Raw genomic sequence first — 19,387 nt, forward strand, 5'->3', positions numbered from 1 at the left:
TATGTGAAGACAGAAATCTGAATAAATGTCTCTGTATTTAACACAAGAGACCCAAAAGGGACAGAGCAGAAATTTGCTCCTGAGGATGCAGTAGCCACATCTTTTGGGACATGTGCCATTGTTACTTCAGTGTTTCCCAAAACATCCTTGTGAAATACTAGTTCCTCAAGTGGCTCTGGGGAAAAAAAGACCCCTGGATAAATAATTTTAAGAAAGGCTACTTATAAAGCCTTCCTTTGGAGATTCCCAGTGCTAAAAGCACTCAGAAATCCTGCAGTCATGAATCCCGTATAACTTCATGATTCCCTGAGCTTACTTGATGACAGAATTCTAGGTATAACGTCTATTAATGTCTCCAGAACAAATGTGCAAAAGAACGTTTGTTTGTTTGTTTGTTTGTTTTGGAAGTGTTCGTATATGCTTTTTTATTACACCACAGCAACTGAAATGGAAATGAGATTGGGAATGATACTCATTAGATGAACATTTGGGTTTAATGATTTGCATTAGTCACTGGAGAACAGTGGTGAGTGGATATGAGGCCCATACTGTAGATATAACTGTTTTCTTTCCTCTCCTGTCATGTGATGGTGCTGTCCTCTCCCCATAATTTTCCACATAAGTTGCCACTTTGCATTTCTCCTTTCCCTGTAAGGAGTGGGGACTTCCTGGGGAAGAGGGCTAAACTCAGTTCCACTAACTTCATCATCTTTTGACTAACTCTGTAGAAGCCAAGGATTGCATTATGCTGTAAGCAAGCAACAGAAACCACTGCAGTAACAACCAAGTGATGTGGCAGTGACAATGACAAGGACAATGGCAACCAAGTGTTAAGTGATCTTGCTCACTTAACAGGAGGTCAGAGGCAGGTCCAACACCTCAGAAAGGCTGTCAGGCACACAGCTGTATGTGCTGACCTTAGTATTATGCGTTCATGTGGTTCTCAAGACCTCAGGACCGCGCTACCATTCCAGGCATTGTATCCACCTCTGTGTTCCAAACAAGATGGGGACATGACCACTGGCTTCTGTCAGCTGACTGTGTACCTTTTCTATCAGGAGAACCATAGCCTGCTTGGAAGCCCCTCCCAGGAATACCTCCCTACATCTCATTGGCCAGAACTGTGTTTCATGGCTTCTCCGAGCTGCAGAGGACTCTGTAGAGATTTTAGCTCAGTACATGCTTCCCAGCAAAATCAGGTGTCCGCTGGCAAGTAAGAAGGGGAAAATGGATATTGGGCCAGCACCCACAGAGTGTACCCAACCGTCATCGAATTAGTCCTTTGTAGAAAGAGGTTCGTCTTCTGTTCTTCATTGTATTCTAAACTCAGCGTAGTAACTTGGCAGATACGGACTGAGTGCTTTCTGTAAGCCAGGCATAGCAGTCTCTGCTGCCACCGTGGTCACAGTCTGAGTAGAAAGAGCAGTGCATACACAGCTGACTCTGATAAAGTTTAAGAAGTCCTGCGCTTAGGATCTTAGAAAAAGATCACTGGAAACGTAGGTAAAATAGATTTGAAATCCATCCTAGACATTATAGATAACTCACATTACATCACATCTACTCCTAAGGGAAGGAATCTGGTGATTGGAGTTTCAAGGGAAACTAGGTAGGTTTAAGGAAGGTATAGAACAGCAAAAAAAAAAAAGTTGAATTATGACAATTTTTAAAATTGGGGTACAGTTGCTTTACCATGTTGTGTTGGTTTCTGCTGTACAGTGAAGTGAATCAGCTCTAAGTATACATATATCTGACAATTTTTTTTTTTCAGTGAGCCACTTTGATTTTTCATCCTCCTGAGTTTTATTTACTTTCTTTCTGATCCCAAATTCTCCCTTGTTATGGTTGGCTGTCTGTTTATAGATGTTGTCCCCTGGCCTAAGTCTTCCTTCCTCCCCAGCCAGCCCCTCCCCCTTCTCCTCCCAACCCCCGCCCAAGAACGTGTGGCGAGGGATTTAACCATTAGGAGCCTCCTTACTGTCTCCGCCTCCAGCAGGTTCAAGAAGGGGGGAGCAGTGCTTTGCTAGAATGAGAAAGATTCCTGGAGTAACGTTTTCAGCCCCTAAAATTGGCAAAAAACTCCCACCCCTTTCTGACACCCGTGAGCTGCCTGTTTGCCTCCAGGGTGAAACAGCAGGGCTAGCAGGGCCCATAATTAGCTATTTTGTTATATTTTTAAGGTCCCTGCAAATAAAATTCCCATTAAAATATGTAAGCCTGGTGTTCAACTTTCTGACATTGAACTTTCAAATGGTTTTTAGGATCCTAGATGCCCCTGGATCACTGCTTCCAGAGGGGAACCCAGAAAGCGGGGGTGGCATGGACCCCTCATCACTGGGTAACCTGGTGACCTCTCAGTCATCACTGAGTCCCAGTCATTCTGCAGTTTATTTCTTTTTGTTCCAAGAGGACCATATTAGGTGCCGATGAAGTTCTTGTTTTGAACGTATGCACACCGTTGGGTAAAGAGCATGGCTTCTACAAGTGTTAAGCTTCCCTGACTGAATAAGTTATAGAGCTGTAGGACCACTGTTAACCTTAGAATTGGCGATATTGACCCTTGAGTCGCTGAGCTCTTTATAGTTGGTATGAATTAAAGTAATTTCTGCTGCATTTGGGTTTGAAACATTGGGGATAGTCCAAAGAGTTGCTTCCAAGTGAAAATTTCATTTCAATAGTAGCAAAATGTGAAAAATGCCCAGGATTTTATAGCTAAAGCAGAAATGTGTTTTTGCCTTATACTGAACTCCTTTTTCCCTCTATTTCATATATAGCACATGCCATTTTTCTTCCTTAAGATTTCTTTTAAAGTGTACAATTCAATAGCTTTATGACATTCATAGAATTGTGTAACCATTACCACAATCTAATTTTAAAACATTTTCATCATCCCCCAAAGAAACCTGGTGTCCAAATCATTCCTCCTTCCCCCCAGCTCCCCAGCCCCGGGCAACCACGACTGCCATCTCTATAGGTTTGCCTCTTGTGGATATTTCATTATATAAATGGAATCCAACAGTATATGGCTGTATCAGTTTCCTAGTGTTATAACAGATTACCACAAACTGGATGGGTTAAAACAACAGTAATATATTTTCTCACAGTTCTGAAAGCCAGAGGTCCAAAATCAAGGGGTTAGCAGGGTTGGTTGCTTCTTGGGGACTCAGAGGGAAAACCTCTTCCATGGCTCTCTCCTACCTTCTAGTGGTGGCCGGCACTCCTTGGCTTATGGATGCATCACTCCCGTCTCTGCCTCCATTTGCACCTGTTTTTTTCCCCCGTGTGTCTCTGTGTCTTCTTGTGGCTTTATTTTAAGGACACCAGTCATTGGATCAGAGCCCTCCCCAAGCCAGTATGATCTCATCTTAACTATTTGCATCTGCAAGGACCTTATTTCCAAATGAGGTCCCATCTAAGGTTCCGGTGGACATGAATTTGGGGGTGGGGAGTAGGCATTGTACAACCCAGGACAGTGGCTTTTTGTGTTCGTCTTCTTTCTCTTATACGTTTGCGGGGTTCATCCATGTTTTGGCATGTATCAGAACTCCATCCCTCTCATGTGGATGAATAATACTCCTTTGCAAGGACAGGCCACATTTTATTCTTCCCTTCGTCATTCGGTGGACATTTGGGCTGGTTCCACATTTTGGCTGTTGTGAATATTGCTGCTATGAACATTGTTCTACAAGTTTTTGTTTGGACATATGTTTTCATTTCTCTTGGGGTGGATTTGTTTAACTTTTAAATTTGTCGATTATGATACACATATTTATGTCACTTGGCAGTGATGGCTGTTGGTTATTAAAATTCTGACTCATTTTTGCCTCTTGGAATTGCTTTGTGTTTCAATGACTTTTCCAGTGACTCACCTTTGGAGAATTATATTGTGTGGTGGGAAATATGCTTTTACTCCTTTCAGCTTATTTAATGGAAATCTATTGTTAACATTAGAAAGAAAGCTATGTAGTCTTTCACTTGCTAAGCTCTAGTCGCATGCTGATTTGTGTCCTGCCTTGTTTTTTATAAATACGTAGTAGCTTTTAATTTTTTAATCATTTACAAAGGGTTTTGTCTTTATGATATGTAACCTTCCTTGCAGTCCGGGGAGATGTCCTGAGACTGCCCTTTTCTGGCTGCTAAACTTGGAATTCAGTTGATTTCTTTTAAAAGAGCAGTTGGTACTTAACTATGATACGAGGATGTCCTTCATCCCTCAATACCACAAATCTGTTGTTTCTATGGTGATCTTTTCTCCAAGTGCAGAGAACATGTATTAACCACCACGGGACACTCATTAGCCTAGACTAGTGGTTCACAAACTCTCCCTGCATCAGAATCACCTGGAAGGCTTGTGAAAGCTCAGGTTCCTGAGTCCCACCATGAATGTTTGATTCAGTCGGCCCGCGGTGGGGCCTGAGAATGTGCATTTCTAACAAGGCTGCAAGTTGTGCTGGTGCTGCTCCTCCCAGGACCACTTTTGAGACTCACAGGCCTGGCACCTGAATGTATGTATCACTTTGGGTATTGTTCAGCCAGGGCTTCTCAAAATTTAATGTGCATGTGAATCTCCTGGAGATACCTTTAACCGGTTCTGATTCAGTAGGCCTGGGAAGGCTTCCAAGATTCTGCCTGGGTCGTTGTTTGTTTTTGTAAAACTGTAGCAACTCCACATTGAAATAAGCTTGCCAGCTTTAAGCAGATGAACAGGATGTACCTTGTAACTGTAGTGGAAGGGTGCTTTGCAAGTTACACTGTTACTCTGGGAAAAATCAGAGGCCAGAGTGGTCCAAGTTACACTCAAAGAGTAAATGGTTGAGACTTTAAACATAATATTCGAAGTAAATTATAATTCTCTAGTGCGATCTTTTTAAATGTATGTTTCCAGGTTCTGAAATGTACGTTTCACAGGTCCTGTGATTGAACGGAATAGATTCTACAGGGATTCTAAATTCATTCTTTTAAATTAATGGGGTTACTTTTTGTTTTCCTTTTTCTCAACTTCTTGACAAACGAAGGCAGACTTGATGAAATCAGCTTTAGGGACTTACAATTTTTTACTTATTACCTAGAAGGATTATTATTTTATGAAAACAAAATAAATACTCCATGAAACTAATTTTCTAATTTTTCTCTTGGCAGATCACTCACGACCTTGGGGTTGGTTATCTCATCTCTGGCTGACCAGGCAGCTGGCAAGGGTAAAAACAAATTTGTGCCTTATCGCGATTCAGTCCTCACTTGGCTTCTTAAGGTAATTCATTGTTCTCATGTTCTTTTCCAACTAGAAATTGGCTGTTTCAGTGGTGACAGCTGAGAAGTGTGTGCAAAATACTACTCAGCGAACTCCTGACAATACTGTTATCCTGATTCCTAAACATGCAGGATGAAAACTCATTCCTGTTGCCTTTTTTCCATTATGATGCTGTTTGACAGGCATTGTACGTTGATGTGACTAGAGAGAGGCCACCTTTCATCTGCCATAAACTTATTTGTGAAATACAAACCCATTTCCACACTGAGTTTTCTTCACCGAGGAGGTCCTCCGTGCACGTTTGCTGCTTCCCTCATGCGTTGTGCGTGGCACGGGCCTCGTTTCCTAAGAGGCTGTTTGAAATATTTTGCAGGACAATCTGGGGGGCAACAGCCAGACCTCTATGATCGCCACCATTAGCCCAGCAGCAGACAACTACGAAGAGACCCTCTCCACGCTGAGATATGCCGATCGAGCCAAAAGGATCGTTAACCATGCCGTTGTGAATGAGGATCCCAATGCAAAAGTCATCCGGGAACTGAGGGAGGAAGTGGAGAAACTGAGAGAGCAACTCTCGCAGGCTGAGGTACGGCCAGCCCCGTGCTCCCTGTGATCCAAGCTCCCCGGCTTGTGGCGTCTGAGCGGCGAGGCGAGGCCGAGCTCGCTTGCACTTCCGGCTCACCTCATGTGGTTCAGCAGTTCTGAGTCGATGGGCATCTTCTCCGTGCTAAGCACTGTGAAGACACAGGCGTATAATGCAAGGCTCCGTCCCATGAACTGACAGTCAAGGAAGCAGACAATTAAAAGAGAGGTGCTGCTATTGCCTGTTTGCTTCAGTCAATCGGTTGGCCCTTGAGCCAAGACCTCTTCCAATGTGAAATCCTAAGACCCAAATATGCTGCTTTGGTTAACATTGTAGATTACATTCCCACACAGCCTTGCCATTTTCAGAGAAATTAGTTCTGTATCATCTCCTCATTAAGTCGTGGAGGACAAGGTGGTCAAGAATAGTTAGCATTAGGAAAAACTCAGAAATCTCCTTTTATTTTATCTTTTTTTTTTTTAATCAGCTCCTGACAGGGAACAAAATCATTTTGCATTGTTACCATCTCTCCTTGGCTTTGCCCAGACTTTAATAACCATAACCCTTTCCAAATAGCCGTTGCCAGAGAGGCACTGTCTCACTGAAATAGTAACGGGACTGAGATGGAGGTCAAGTGCCTTCACTTCAGTCACATGCTTCCACATGCCAGGATTCAGATGTGTACCTAAGGCTTCTAAGTTCACATTCCTTCATACTACTCTCTTCTGACCCCACAAAGAAAAGGAAGTCAAAGCCAGGGATCTGAATATTCCATCTGTTGGTGAACGTGGAGTTGCATTATAACTGTTTGTTTACATGTCTTTCTCTTCTTCTTGGCCACGGGCTCCTAAAGTACAAGAGGCGTGTTTTATTAATTTTTTTATCGCTAACCCCCAGTACAACATTGATACTGGAAAGCACTTAGCACAATGACTTGCCAATGGTAAGTGCTCAATAAGTGTTGCTCTTTTTGTGATTATCATCATAATCATCATTGAGTGCATCAAGCATAATGTTTTTTTAAATCGATGCCAAGAAGGGTAGCAGAACACCTGAAAAGTCAAAGTGCTGATAAACATTGGTGAGAGCCATGATCCTAGGAGGAGAGTATAACAGCTCTGGAATTTGTCTGTAGGTGGATGATCTCCATCCTCCCTCTTTTTCTGGGAATCTGCATTTCCACTGTGACCATATAATCTAGGCCGGGTAGCTAGAACAACGCCTGGACAAAGGGTAGAGCAGAGGAACCACAGCAGGTTCAGGTAGAATTTTCATGTGTGTCCCCTCGGACCCAGCACTAAATGTCACTCCCAGGCTCTGTCAACAGAGTGAGACTCGAGCATCCTCAGCCGGCCTCCACATCATCGCCACTTCAGCTTCCCGTCCGAGCTCTGCCATCGTTCTTGGTCATAGGGTTATACTCTGCAGAAGCTCATGATACTACAGGGTGTCAAAAAAGCATATGTGGCCAAGTAAAGGCCCCCCAAATTTCTTAAGCTGCATATAGCTATATTTAGACCCCTTAATTGTTCTCACTGAGCAAACACAGAGGGAAATTACTGCCTTTTTCACCAGAAGTCCTATTTCCAAGTGAGTGATAAACATGCTAAGTTTATTACCATCAATAAGAAAAGTAGTTCAAATGGCCCAGACTCGAATTTTAAAATAAATGAGAAGAATTGCCACCTTTCCTGGTAGGTTAATATAACTGGAATGTGTTTATTAGTGATATGTGTTGATCTTTGTCTTATTGAAAAAGAAGTCTACTTAAGTAATTTGTTCTCATACTTTTCTATTTTGAAGATGAACTTCAACATCTTTTAGGTCTTTAAATGTGAAATTTAAGTACGATGGATAAAATTACTCTGGGATGATTTGTATCAATTTAATTCAGGGAACTGGAATTTCTCTTTCTCCCTCAAAGAGTAGCAGCCATTTACTCTTTCACTTCATTTGATTAATAAAGGTCTAAAACCCCCTGACAGTGTGTGGCTTAAAATTGCTTCCAACAGACAGTTGATAACCGCTTAGGAAGGACAATAAGGGATTGTCTTGTACACAATGGTGGAAAAAATTAGAAAATCAGATTTCTCTGCTTTCATTTTAAAGGCTATGAAGGCCCCTGAACTGAAAGAGAAGCTCGAAGAGTCTGAAAAGCTGATAAGAGAACTAACAGTGACTTGGGAAGAGAAGCTGAGGAAAACAGAAGAAATTGCACAGGTAGCTTGACAACTTGGGCCTAAAATATTGTGATTCTCTTTTTAAAAAAATTTTATTTTTTAATTGAAGTAGAGTTGATTTACAACGCTGTGCCAATCTCTGCTGTACAGCAAAGTGACTCAGTTCTACACATGTAGACATTCTTTATATATATATATATATATATATATATATTTTTCCATTGTGGTTTATCACAGGATATTGAATATATTTCCCTGTGCTATAGTGATTCTTTTTCATTTGCTGTCTTTTCTGTATAGCCACTTGTCATCCTCAAAAAGTCCTTTAAGGACCTCTTTCTGCTGAACTAGAGCCTGCAAAGATCCGTTTTAGACACTGACTTCATTGTTTTTTATTAACTACTGTTTGGTCCCTGTATTTGCTAGAAGTGTTGCAGAGCACTGAATTTGTACAGGCATGGTTCAGGAAACATCTTTAATATGTTCTGCTTTTCACATTTAACCAGAAACCTGTCCTGTGGTTTTAGATCACCTGGCAAAGCATGCAGCTACCTGACTGGTAGAGAACTCACAACATGCAGAACATCAGTAGTCTTTTCAGTGTGCTTGATTCTTCAGCTTGTTAGCAAATGCTATCATGAACTTTACTTGAGAAAATAAAAAGCAAGGGCTAATCATGTGACTGTGTGTGTATGAGAGAGAGATGAACCTCTACACTGTGCATTTCATGAACAGTTTAATCTCATTGACCACTTGTAGTAAGTATTGGACCATCCCGATCAGGTAGCTTGAAATCAGTAACTGGAACCTAGTCCAGCCTGCTGCTTATATGTGTCTTGTAGGTATCACAGACATATACTTAACTTTCTATAGAACTCCGACATTGCTTTATTTTTCTTCATAGCCCGTAGCGCCTTTGGAAATTCTGTATTTTACTTGTCTGTTTTGTCATGATCTCTCCCCTTCCATTAGAATGTAAGTTTTCATGAAAGAAGGAGCTTGGTTTTGTTTGCTTTTATATGCCCAGCCCTAGATCTGTACCTAACGCATAAATATTTCTTGAATAACTTGAATGAATTTGAGGCCCTCTGCAAAAGGGACCCAGCCTGCTCTCCAGCCCCATCTCCCGCTACTTTCCCACGTTGACTTTCCCACCTGAAATCATCCAGTGCCCCCAGAGCCTTTACTGTGCTTTCCTCTGCCCTCTCCCCCCGGAACACGCTGCCCTTACCTTGCTGCTCCCCAGTTTTTTCCTACTGAAATCCTTCTCGTGCTTCAAGAATCATCTCAAATGCATCCTCTTCCTGAAGCCTTTCCTGGACTCTTCACCCATCATGATTTCCCTCCTTTGAAGCACCACAGCACATTGTTCCTCTCCAATGGCGCAGGGCTCTCCTCTTTTACTTCTAGCAGTTGTGTGGTCTCATCACCTCCACTGGACAGGAAGTCCTTAAGGTCAGGATGGTGCCTGGTTCATCCTCGGTGCCCCTAAAACACTGACTGACACAAGATGTCATGCCTCTAAGCATCTCAGTGAACCTGGTGGAGCTGAGTAGAATGTGCAATTTCACTGGCCTTGTCCCCAGAAATAGTGACTTAAGCTTTCCACGGATACATCTCATGACTAGAGCCACAAATAGAGCTTCCCTGCTTTTGTCTGTGTCCGTGCACAGGAGAGGCAACGACAGCTTGAAAGTATGGGGATTTCCCTGGAGACGTCTGGTATCAAGGTGGGGGATGACAAGTGCTACTTAGTCAACCTGAATGCAGACCCTGCTCTCAACGAACTTCTGGTTTATTATCTAAAGGTAAGAGAGTATATTAATAGATAGTTGCAATCCCGATTCCGTCACGTACGATTCCCACTTGAGTCTGGGTGCCTGTCCCCATGATTTTGCTGTTTGTATCCAGCTTAGCTCTCATTAAAAGTAAGAGGATTGGCAGTTCAGTCAAGTTACCGCTGAGAGGGAAAACCAGCTCTTTTGCGTTCTACTGGGGCTGTGCAGTTGGGCTGATTTCCATCAGAGGAGCATGAGTGAGCACTGGAGGGTGTCAGAGTGATCCCTGGCTATGGCGACAGGATTCTTAGAAGCTCTGGAGGGGGTCACCGTTCTGCTTCTGAGTAATTCTGAGGGGATCTCGAGATCCGCACAAGCCTAAAGCAGACTCCTCTGGAAGATTAGACAGCTAGGGTTCTTCCATATCCATCCCTCCTAAGCCTGTATGCTCAGGACATAACTGTTGGTCCTCTACTCACCTTCAAGTGTGGAGATGGGCGTGGCCTTTTGGGTTCGGCACTTCGGCCTCAGCGTACTACCACTGAGCCGGCCGCAGGGCTCGCTGCAGCAGTTCTCAGACTGCTTCGTTAAGGATTCGGAGCTGCCTCGTGAATATACAGAAGGCAGTGGAGAATAAGCTAGAAGTGAAGAAAGGAACCTCAGGCTTCTGTCATCCTTTTTATTCTACTTTTTCCAGAAATAAATATGGCACAAATAGCCCCTGACTTATTGAGGGTCCACTAATGGACTTAAGAGCTATCCATTTAGGAAATGACGAAGGGGTAAGGAATTGTTTCTGAAATCTTAATTTTGAAAGACCAAGCCTTGCAGTTTCTCTGTTGAATAGGGAAGTATTATTATCATCGTGACTGCATGAGTTTTAGAGCAATAGAACAAACAAAGAGGATGTGCAGTGGGCAGAGTCACCAGGGGTCACAGTCCTCACGTGTCTGAGGCTTGAGGTGCTTAAAAATCATGCTAATCTGTACATTGTATAATCCGCAGGCTTCAGTACTCTGTAATTTGGTATTAGAAACTCAACTATTTTTTAAATCACTTTAAAAGTTACGTATTTGGGGCTTCCCCGGTGGCGCAGTGGTTGAGAGTCCGCCTGCCGATGCAGGGGACACGGGTTCGTGCCCCGGTCCGGGAGGATCCCACGTGCCGCGGAGCGGCTGGGCCCGTGAGCCGTGGCCGCTGAGCCTGCGCGTCCGGAGCCTGTGCTCCGCGAAGGGAGAGGCCACGACAGTGAGAGGCCCGCGAGTTACATATTCGAAAATATGACTTTCCATGAAACTATTTTCAATGATTCTTGAATTTGTAGAGCTGTTTTCAAAGCACTTTCACCGTTAACTCAGGTGATCCTAGAGAAAGAATCCTGCTCACTAGATCATATTAATCATATTGTTCTGGTTGTGCAAAAAAAAAGAAACTGAGGCTCAGAGAGTGAAATGCCTTGCCCACGGTCACATAGACAGTAAGTCGTCATGTTAAAACCGGAGCTCAAGGTATTCTACTATCAAGTCTGACTTCTTTATCTTCTAAAATAATAGCTAATCACTGTTGATCAGGGTTTTTTTTTTTTCTTTATAGTGTTTAAACATATTTTACATTTAGTGCACTAAGGTAAGCTTTTGACCTACAGTGCGCCCGATCTCACATTTTCCATCTGATTCATCTAATGTTGTCATGCATGTGCTGTTGGGTTATTCGAATTGATTGTGGTAAGGGTAGGTTTTCCTTTAATGATCTATTGCCAGGACCATACCAGGGTAGGTGCAGATACCTCTCAGGACATCCAGCTCTTTGGGATAGGAATTCAGCCTGAGCACTGTGAGATTGATATTGCTTCTGATGGAGAGGTCACCCTCACTCCAAAAGAAAATGCAAGGTAAGAAGTGTCCCTTAAAGGTAAGAAGCAGCTCCTTAACATAGCTCAAGTGCCTTATTTTCAGGAGTAGACTGACCCTTTCTGTCTGTTTGCTTAGTTATATCAGAGTTAAGGCTACACTGGCTTTTGCTTTCTGCTTGTAGAGAGCTGTGTAAGCAAGATTTCGAGCACCAGCTTCAGGGTGGCTGATTCTGCCTTGAGTGGCTGGGTGATCTTAGATAAGATACTTCTTTTATCTAATCTCCAATCCCCTCATATGATACATGAGGCTAATAGTAGACAAAACATATAAATCACTTGGCTCAGTGCCCGACACACATAAATATTGAATAAAGTTATTTGTTATTACCCAGTGTAATGCACTGTATGAGAAGCAGTTAATCAGATAACTCCATTATATGAAAAATTCCTAAACTAGGCTATAATATGTAAAAATTTGAGAATTGACAGGGTAGTATATTTACTTTTTAATTTCTACTAAATGATGTCTTGAATTATTTTATAATCACGTGTAAAATGAAGTCCTAAAACAGTATTCCTTAACTCACATAATTCAGAACACAGATTTTTATGAAGAAAACTGTATTCATTTCAAATTATTCTGTTAATATCACCCATATACATTTCGAAGTGATGAAAAACTGAGACTAGCAATAATAGCATGCATGATTCATGAAATTTGTAGGCCTTCTGTTATAGTGATGTATTGTTAAGATATTTAATGGTGAAATGATACCATTCCTTAATTTTTACTTATTCCAAGTTCAAATAGAATTTAGCTTCATGCTGTATCCCCCCTATTAGAAGCTCTGGATTTTTTTTTCATACTTTTTTTTTAATTGAAAGAATTATGTGTGTGTATACACACACACACACAACATGATAATTTGATCATATTCTCTTTTAACACTACAACTGAAAATGATTTTATTTGGTAGATTTCCTCATACCTGATTTTATTTCCATGTCTTTTTATCCTACTTTTCATCCTTCCCCACCCTGTCCAGTCTCCTCCTTTCCTGTAACCTCGGGGCAGTGGTTCATTCATTCGGTATACTTCCTCTAGGCTCTGTACTGGGAATGCCCAAGTATAGTAACTCAAAGCCCGGTGCGGGAGAATATATAGAAACAATTGTTATTATACAAGAAAACAAGTGCTCCTTCTAAAGTGATCTTTATAACCTGCAAATCTGATCACTATAAAAGTGTGTGGGGTTTGCAGGACGGGAGGTAGGGAGAGCTGTTAGGATATTATTACGGTATTGTTGTGGGAACACAGCAGTAGCAAAAGAAGTGAAGAACAAAATATATTTCAGGATTACTTGAGAGTCATCGAGGTTTAGCGATGTGTTTGGGGACAGGATGGGAACTCACTTAGTAAAAGAAAAGAAGTGAGCGATATTAGATTTCTGTCTTAGGAGACGAGATAAACAGTGGCACTACTTAAATTGAAATAAGAAATACAAGAGGAAGAACAGGTTTGGAGGTGATAGGCAGTGAGTTCCCTTTGGAATACGTTGAGTTTGAGGTGTCCTTGGGCTATCAATGTGAAGATTTCCAGTTGCACATTGGATTTCGGGCAGTAGAACTACCCTAAAGATACAGACTGGGCATATTCAGTGTTGCCTGTCTTGAAAGTGGGTCTAGAGTGCATAGTGGAAGGGTTAAACCAATGTTTATGGGATGGTCTGAAGATAATCCATGAAGTAGGGTGAGACAAGGGAGTCAGAGAGGCGCAGAGGCAACAGCAGTTGACAGTGATGGAATCCCAGGGAAGAGAACATTTAAGGAAGAGGTCAGAGTAAAAGCTGAAGAGCTTCTATTGGACATAGCAGTTAGGAAGACATTAACAACCGTGGAACATTTAAGTACCATGCAGTTGTGGGTATGGAAGGAAAGAATGCAAAGAAAGAAGAATAGGAGGTAAGGAAGCAGGCCGAATCTTGGTTGTGCAGATGGAAATGGGATTGGAGACACAGCAAGAGAGGGACATGGTGTGAAGGGATAGTCAGTATTTCCTCAGATCTGTCCTCAAGTCCACTGGTTCTCTCTTGTCATGTTCTACCTGCTGCTTAACCACATTCTACCGAGTTTTGATTTCAGTGTCTCTGTTTTTCATTTGTAGAAGTTTAGGAAGTCTTTTTTTAGATCTGCCTGGTCTCTATTGGTAGAGGCTTGTTTTTACTCCATTGTATGCTTTAATAATTTTATTTTTACTTATTTTATTGCCTATATTTGGAAATTCTTTTCTCTGAACTGGCTGGGGCTTCAATGCAACTGTTTGTTGTATCTGCTGATAACTTTGCTTCCTAAAGCAGTTCATGATTTTTTAGATGTGCTCCTCTTCAGCGGTTTATCTGTAGGAGTCTTGCGGCTTGGGTGAGGCTACATAAATTCCTGCAAAGAGATTTTATATTTGCTTCTTCCAAGTACCCCAGGCATGTGTTCAAGTAGAAATGACTTTTTAATGCTAATTTCTTGGCTTGGGTATGTTACCAAACCAGGCAGTTTGCATAACTTTTTCTTTTTTATATTATTGTAATAAGAATGTAGTATAAACGGCAGTGATATGTTCATGTGTGTATGTTCAGGTGTGTGGTGTGTGTGTGTGTGTGTGTGTGTGTAAGCACCTAGATGGGGTCCTCTAAAGATACAGATGATCACAAAAATAATCAGTAAGTAAGAGAGATAAAGCTTATTACATTTCTCTCTGATGTGCTCTGGAACTATTTTTAGTTTTATTTTAGAATAACACTGCTCAATAGAACTTTCTGAGATAGTGGAAAGGCTCTATATCTGCTAAGACCATTTTGGTAGCCACTACTGAGATGGTGCTCTTGAGAATTAACATACGGCCAGTGAGAATGAGGAACTGAATTTTTTAAATTATAATTCAGAGTTTAAAATAATAAAGGACACTGAGTGACACATTTCTACTCTGGGTCATACTGCTATTCCTGGAATTTCCGGAGGGCTTTTTAGATGCCTTAATAAACAATGGGGAAATACATTTCTTAAAAACTGACTATTGAATGTCTGTTTTTTAGGTAGAAGAGAGAAGTATTCCATAAAATTTTTTTTAAACTCCTATTTTTGGCAAAAGTATGTATGTACATATTTATATATGTATATTGTTAACAAACAGATTTTGAGCAAATTTGAAGATGTAATTGTATTAAATGATTTGTGAATTGGGCAGCATCTCATCAGGCAACGTGAGGGGTTACACAACATGGAAGGCTTTTATAGTAAGGAAGGTGGGACAAGGAAAGGAATTCATCAGCAAGGAACAAAAATGAAAGTTCATTGGAGGAAAGTAAAAGTTAGGTGACAACAGTTTCTCATTAACTGAGCTGTGGTGTTTTTTAATTGGCTGGGCTTGTTGCTGGGCGCAGAGGAAGTCTTCCTTCCTCCTGCTGGGGTAGTAAAGTAGTTGCACTTCCTGTTGGGGGTGCAAGGTAGGTCTCTTCCTGTTGGGGTAACTGACATCTTCCTTTTTTGGGATAATTGGCGATGAGTGTTGGGATATGAGAGTTCCCTTTTCAGGCCTCTTGACTCCAATTTTAGTTGAGGTTTCCTTTTATTAATTTTCACAATAGATGTACATATACATATATATTCTGATCTCATTTTCCATTTTTGCAGATGAATAAGTCAGTTCATATTTCCAAGTAGATGGGAAACAGACTTTTGAAACTTGAGTCACAATGTTGAGAGTCATTTTGAAGAATAAAGGGAGCATGTTAGTGTACAACATACACACCAAAGCTTCACCATGTTTGTGTACGACAGATTAAAAACATTTAAGATGGTATTTCCAGGGTATTTTTTATCAATAAAAACTTAGCCACCAGACTTGAAATATTACTACAAAAGAGTGATTATTTTCATCTGTGAATTTTCCTTATTCCATAACTTTGAGCTTAAGAGTCCCTCTAAAGGTTAGGAGCCAGATAATGAGAGTATATGAGAAAAGTAACTTAGGGAGAAATTAAAACTCAAAATAATACTCATTATTTTTCTCCATCAAACTTCACTTGACAGCCCTTATAGCAAATTAAACTTTAATTAATTGATTAACTATCCCCCTAATGTTTTGTTTTGCTTTTATTGTTTTGTTTTTGTTTTTTAATTTTTTTTTAACATCTTTATTGGAGTATATTTGCTTTACAATGGTGTATTAGTTTCTGCTTTATAACGAAATGAATCATATACATATACATATATCCCCATATCTCCTCCCTCTTGTGTCTCCCTCCCACCCTCCCTATCCCACCCCTCTAGGTGGTCAAAAAGCACCGAGCTGATCTCCCTGTGCTATGTGGCTGCTTCCCACTAGCTATCTGTTTTACATTTGGTAATGTATGTATGTCCATGCCACTCTCTCACTTCTTCCCAGTTTACCCTTCCCCCTCCACGTGTCCTCAAGTCCATTCTCTACATCTGCATCTTTATTCCTGTCCTGCCCCTAGGATCTTCAGAACGTGTTTTTTTTTTTTTTTTTTTTTTTTTTAGATTCTATATATATGTGTTAGCGTATGGTATTTGTTTTTCTCTTTCTGACTTACTTCGCTCTGTATGACAGTCTCTAGGTCCATCCATCTCACTACAAATAACTCAATTTCGTTTCTTTTTATGGCGGAGTAATATTCCATTGTATATATGTGCCACATCTTCTTTATCCATTCATCTGTCGATGGACACTTAGGTTGCTTCCATGTCCTAGCTATTGTAAATAGAGCTGCAATGAACATTGTGGTACATGACTCTTTGAATTATGGTTTTCTCAGGGTATATGCCCAGTAGTAGGATTGCTGGGTCGTATGGTAGTTATATTTGTAGTTGTTTAAGGAACCTCCATACTGTTCTCCATAGTGGCTGCATCAATTTACATTCCCACCAACAGTGCAAGAGGGTTCCCTTTTGTCCACACCCTCTCCAGCATTTATTGTTTGGAGGTTTTTTGATGATGGCCGTTCATTCTGACTGGTGTGAGATGATATCTCATTGTGGTTTTGATTTGCATTTCTCTAATGATTAATGATGTGGAACATTCTTTCATGAGTTTGTTGGCGATCTGTATATCTTCTTTGGAGAAATGTCTGTTTAGGTCTGCTGCCCATTTTTGGATTGGGTTGTTTGTTTTTTTGATATTGAGCTGCCTGAGCTGCTTGTAAATTTTGGAGATTAATCCCTTGTCAGCTGCTTCATTTGCAAATATTTTCTCCCATTCTGAGGGCTGTCTTTTCATCTTGTTTATGGTTTCCTTTGCTGTGCAAAAGCTTTTAAGTTTCATTAGGTCCCATTTGTTGATTTTTGTTTTTATTTCCATTTCTCTAGGAGGTGGGTCAAAAAGGATCTTGCTGTGATTTATGTCCTAGAGTATTCTGCCTATGTTTTCCTCTAAGAGTTTTATAGTGTCTGGCCTGACATTTAGGTCTTTAATCCATTTTGACTTTATCTTTCTGTATGATGTTAGGGAGTATTGTTTTTAAATGCCAGCAAAATCTCTTTTTTAGGTAAAGGAAACATTTATGAGAAGACTAAAATTGTTCATGCTAAAATTTCTGGAGGACTTTTTCTTTCCCCCTAAAAAACTCACAGTGACAGTGCTTTAACTGTATCAAAGGATCGGTTGTTGAGATCTTCTAATAAGCAGGAAATCCTACAAAATCTTTTATAGTGACTTATTTAGGCCACTGACTTCACAGCCCCTTGATAGCCAGTAAGCTGTAGCGAAGTTACATGTGAGGAAAGCTGCACTGTTGAAAGACCACCTGCAAATGTGTGCTGGATAGTTGCTTCTTCAAGATTTGTTCCAGGCAAGTCCAGGATACATAGACCAACATAAACCCACAGACACAATATACATCATTATGGTATAATATATACAGTGTAACAAAGACTATCAGTTTTCTTCCCCACCTCTAATTGTTTGTTTGTTTGTTTTATTGAAGTGTAGTTGACTTACAGTATTGTCTTAGTTTCAGGTATACAGCATATTGATATTACATAATGACCACCACTGTAGTTACTATATGTCACTACGACTGGAAGTTTGTACCTCTTAATCCCTCTTAACCTTTTGTATGATCCCCTCACCTCCCTCCCCTTGATGGATTTTACCATTTGGTTGGTAGCTGTTTAGGATTTAAACCTGGTATTCTTTTTATGTTTTCCCTGAGTTTTTATTATGGGAAATTTCAAACATAAAGGTAGAAAGAATGGTATAACCAGCCTCCATAGAGCCATCATCCAGCTTCAAAAATGACAGCTTATAGAGAGTTTTATTTGTATGTCCTCCACATCACCTCCTCCCTGCCCTCTGGGTTATTTTAAACATATTCCAGATATTGTAACTTTGCATCCGTAAATATCCCCACTTGTATCTCTAAAAGACCAGTATCCTTAAACACAGCTTCCGTACCGTCACACCTAAAATGATAAACAATAATTCCTTACTAATCATACATTGAGGCGGTGTTCATATTTCCCCAGTTGTCTTATAAAGGTTCTTTTTCAGTTGTTTCGTGAAATCAAAGATTTAACCATTGTCCTTGATTGTTGTGTGTCCCTTGGGACTCTTTTAGCCCATGGGTCTCCCTCCTTTGCTCCCCCACTTTTTTTTCCTTGCATTTTATTTGCTGCAGACACCTAGTTGCTTCCCACAGTCGGTATTTTGCTCGTTGCATCCTTTGGCATCATTTAACATTTTCCGCTGCCCTCTCTATTTCCTAAATCGGTTTTAGATTTAAAGGCTCGATCAGGTTCAACTCAGATACGGACAAGAATGTTCCATAGGCGTTGTTGCGCATCTCCATGCGGAGCACATCATGTCCAGTTGTCTGTCTTTGAGGGATATCAGCATCCCTTGATCAGTTTTGCCCAGATCGTGCATTTTGATAGTGTTTACAGTTCTGTTATTCTTTCTTCAGGTATTAGTCGAATATGCCTATTGAGAGACAGTTCCCCCAGTTATCTCTTTGGCTCCTGGGTCTGGGTTTATTGCTCTTTACCATCCGGCTGATGTAGCCCCCCCCCCACCCCGGTGTTCCTTCAGGTCCTGTGTAAACGGCACCCTCGTGGGCAGCGCCACCCAGCTGTGGCACGGGGACCGAATCCTGTGGGGAAATAACCACTTCTTCAGGTAACCGCCTGTGTTCACTCACACACCTTTCGTCTTATCTGAGTGTACAGCACGTTGATGTTCTCTAACGGTGAAAAACCCCACAGAATTAATTTACCTAAGAGGAAGCGGCGAGATTGGTTGAAAGACTTTGAGAAAGAAACGGGCCCGCCAGAGCATGACCTGGATGCAGCCAGTGAGGCTTCCTCGGAACCAGACTATAACTATGAATTCGCGCAGATGGAGGTTATCATGAAAACGCTGAATAGTAATGGTAAGACCCTTAAGCATCTCCTTCCTCACTCTACTCTTTAAATAAACCTGAGGAGAATTTGAGCGTGGCTAGAGAACTGGCCGTCTGATCTCTGGTGTGTCAGGTTGGGGGTTCTGTTGCAGGAATAAAGATTTTGACCTTTTTGCTTATCTCACTTTCTGGATTTTTAGCTTCAAATACCCCTCTTTTTAATTATAAAAAGGAAGTATGAAGAAAAGGCCAGATGGAAAGACGAGTGTAATGTGTGGCTCTGAGGAGTACAGAATAACAACAAAAAAGAACATCATTAAGATCAGGGATTAAC

The 19,387-nt window shown here is 41.1% G+C and overlaps 1 protein-coding gene across 21 annotated transcripts in view; it reads left to right on the forward strand.

The window, feature by feature from the left end:
* The window catches only part of KIF13A (kinesin family member 13A), a 212,761-nt gene that overhangs the window by 145,043 nt on the left and 48,331 nt on the right, over positions 1 to 19,387 (forward strand). For all 21 annotated transcript variants that reach the window (XM_067006712.1, XM_067006714.1, XM_067006713.1 and 18 more), the window contains 7 exons: positions 5,140 to 5,251; positions 5,625 to 5,837; positions 7,944 to 8,054; positions 9,688 to 9,822; positions 11,553 to 11,683; positions 18,744 to 18,830; positions 18,917 to 19,083. In XM_067006712.1, the coding sequence (XP_066862813.1) occupies positions 5,140 to 5,251; positions 5,625 to 5,837; positions 7,944 to 8,054; positions 9,688 to 9,822; positions 11,553 to 11,683; positions 18,744 to 18,830; positions 18,917 to 19,083 (956 nt within the window). The remainder of the gene's footprint in view (positions 1 to 5,139; positions 5,252 to 5,624; positions 5,838 to 7,943; positions 8,055 to 9,687; positions 9,823 to 11,552; positions 11,684 to 18,743; positions 18,831 to 18,916; positions 19,084 to 19,387) is intronic.

This window comes from Kogia breviceps, chromosome 10 (assembly GCF_026419965.1).
Source record: "Kogia breviceps isolate mKogBre1 chromosome 10, mKogBre1 haplotype 1, whole genome shotgun sequence".
NCBI lineage: Eukaryota > Metazoa > Chordata > Mammalia > Artiodactyla > Physeteridae > Kogia > Kogia breviceps.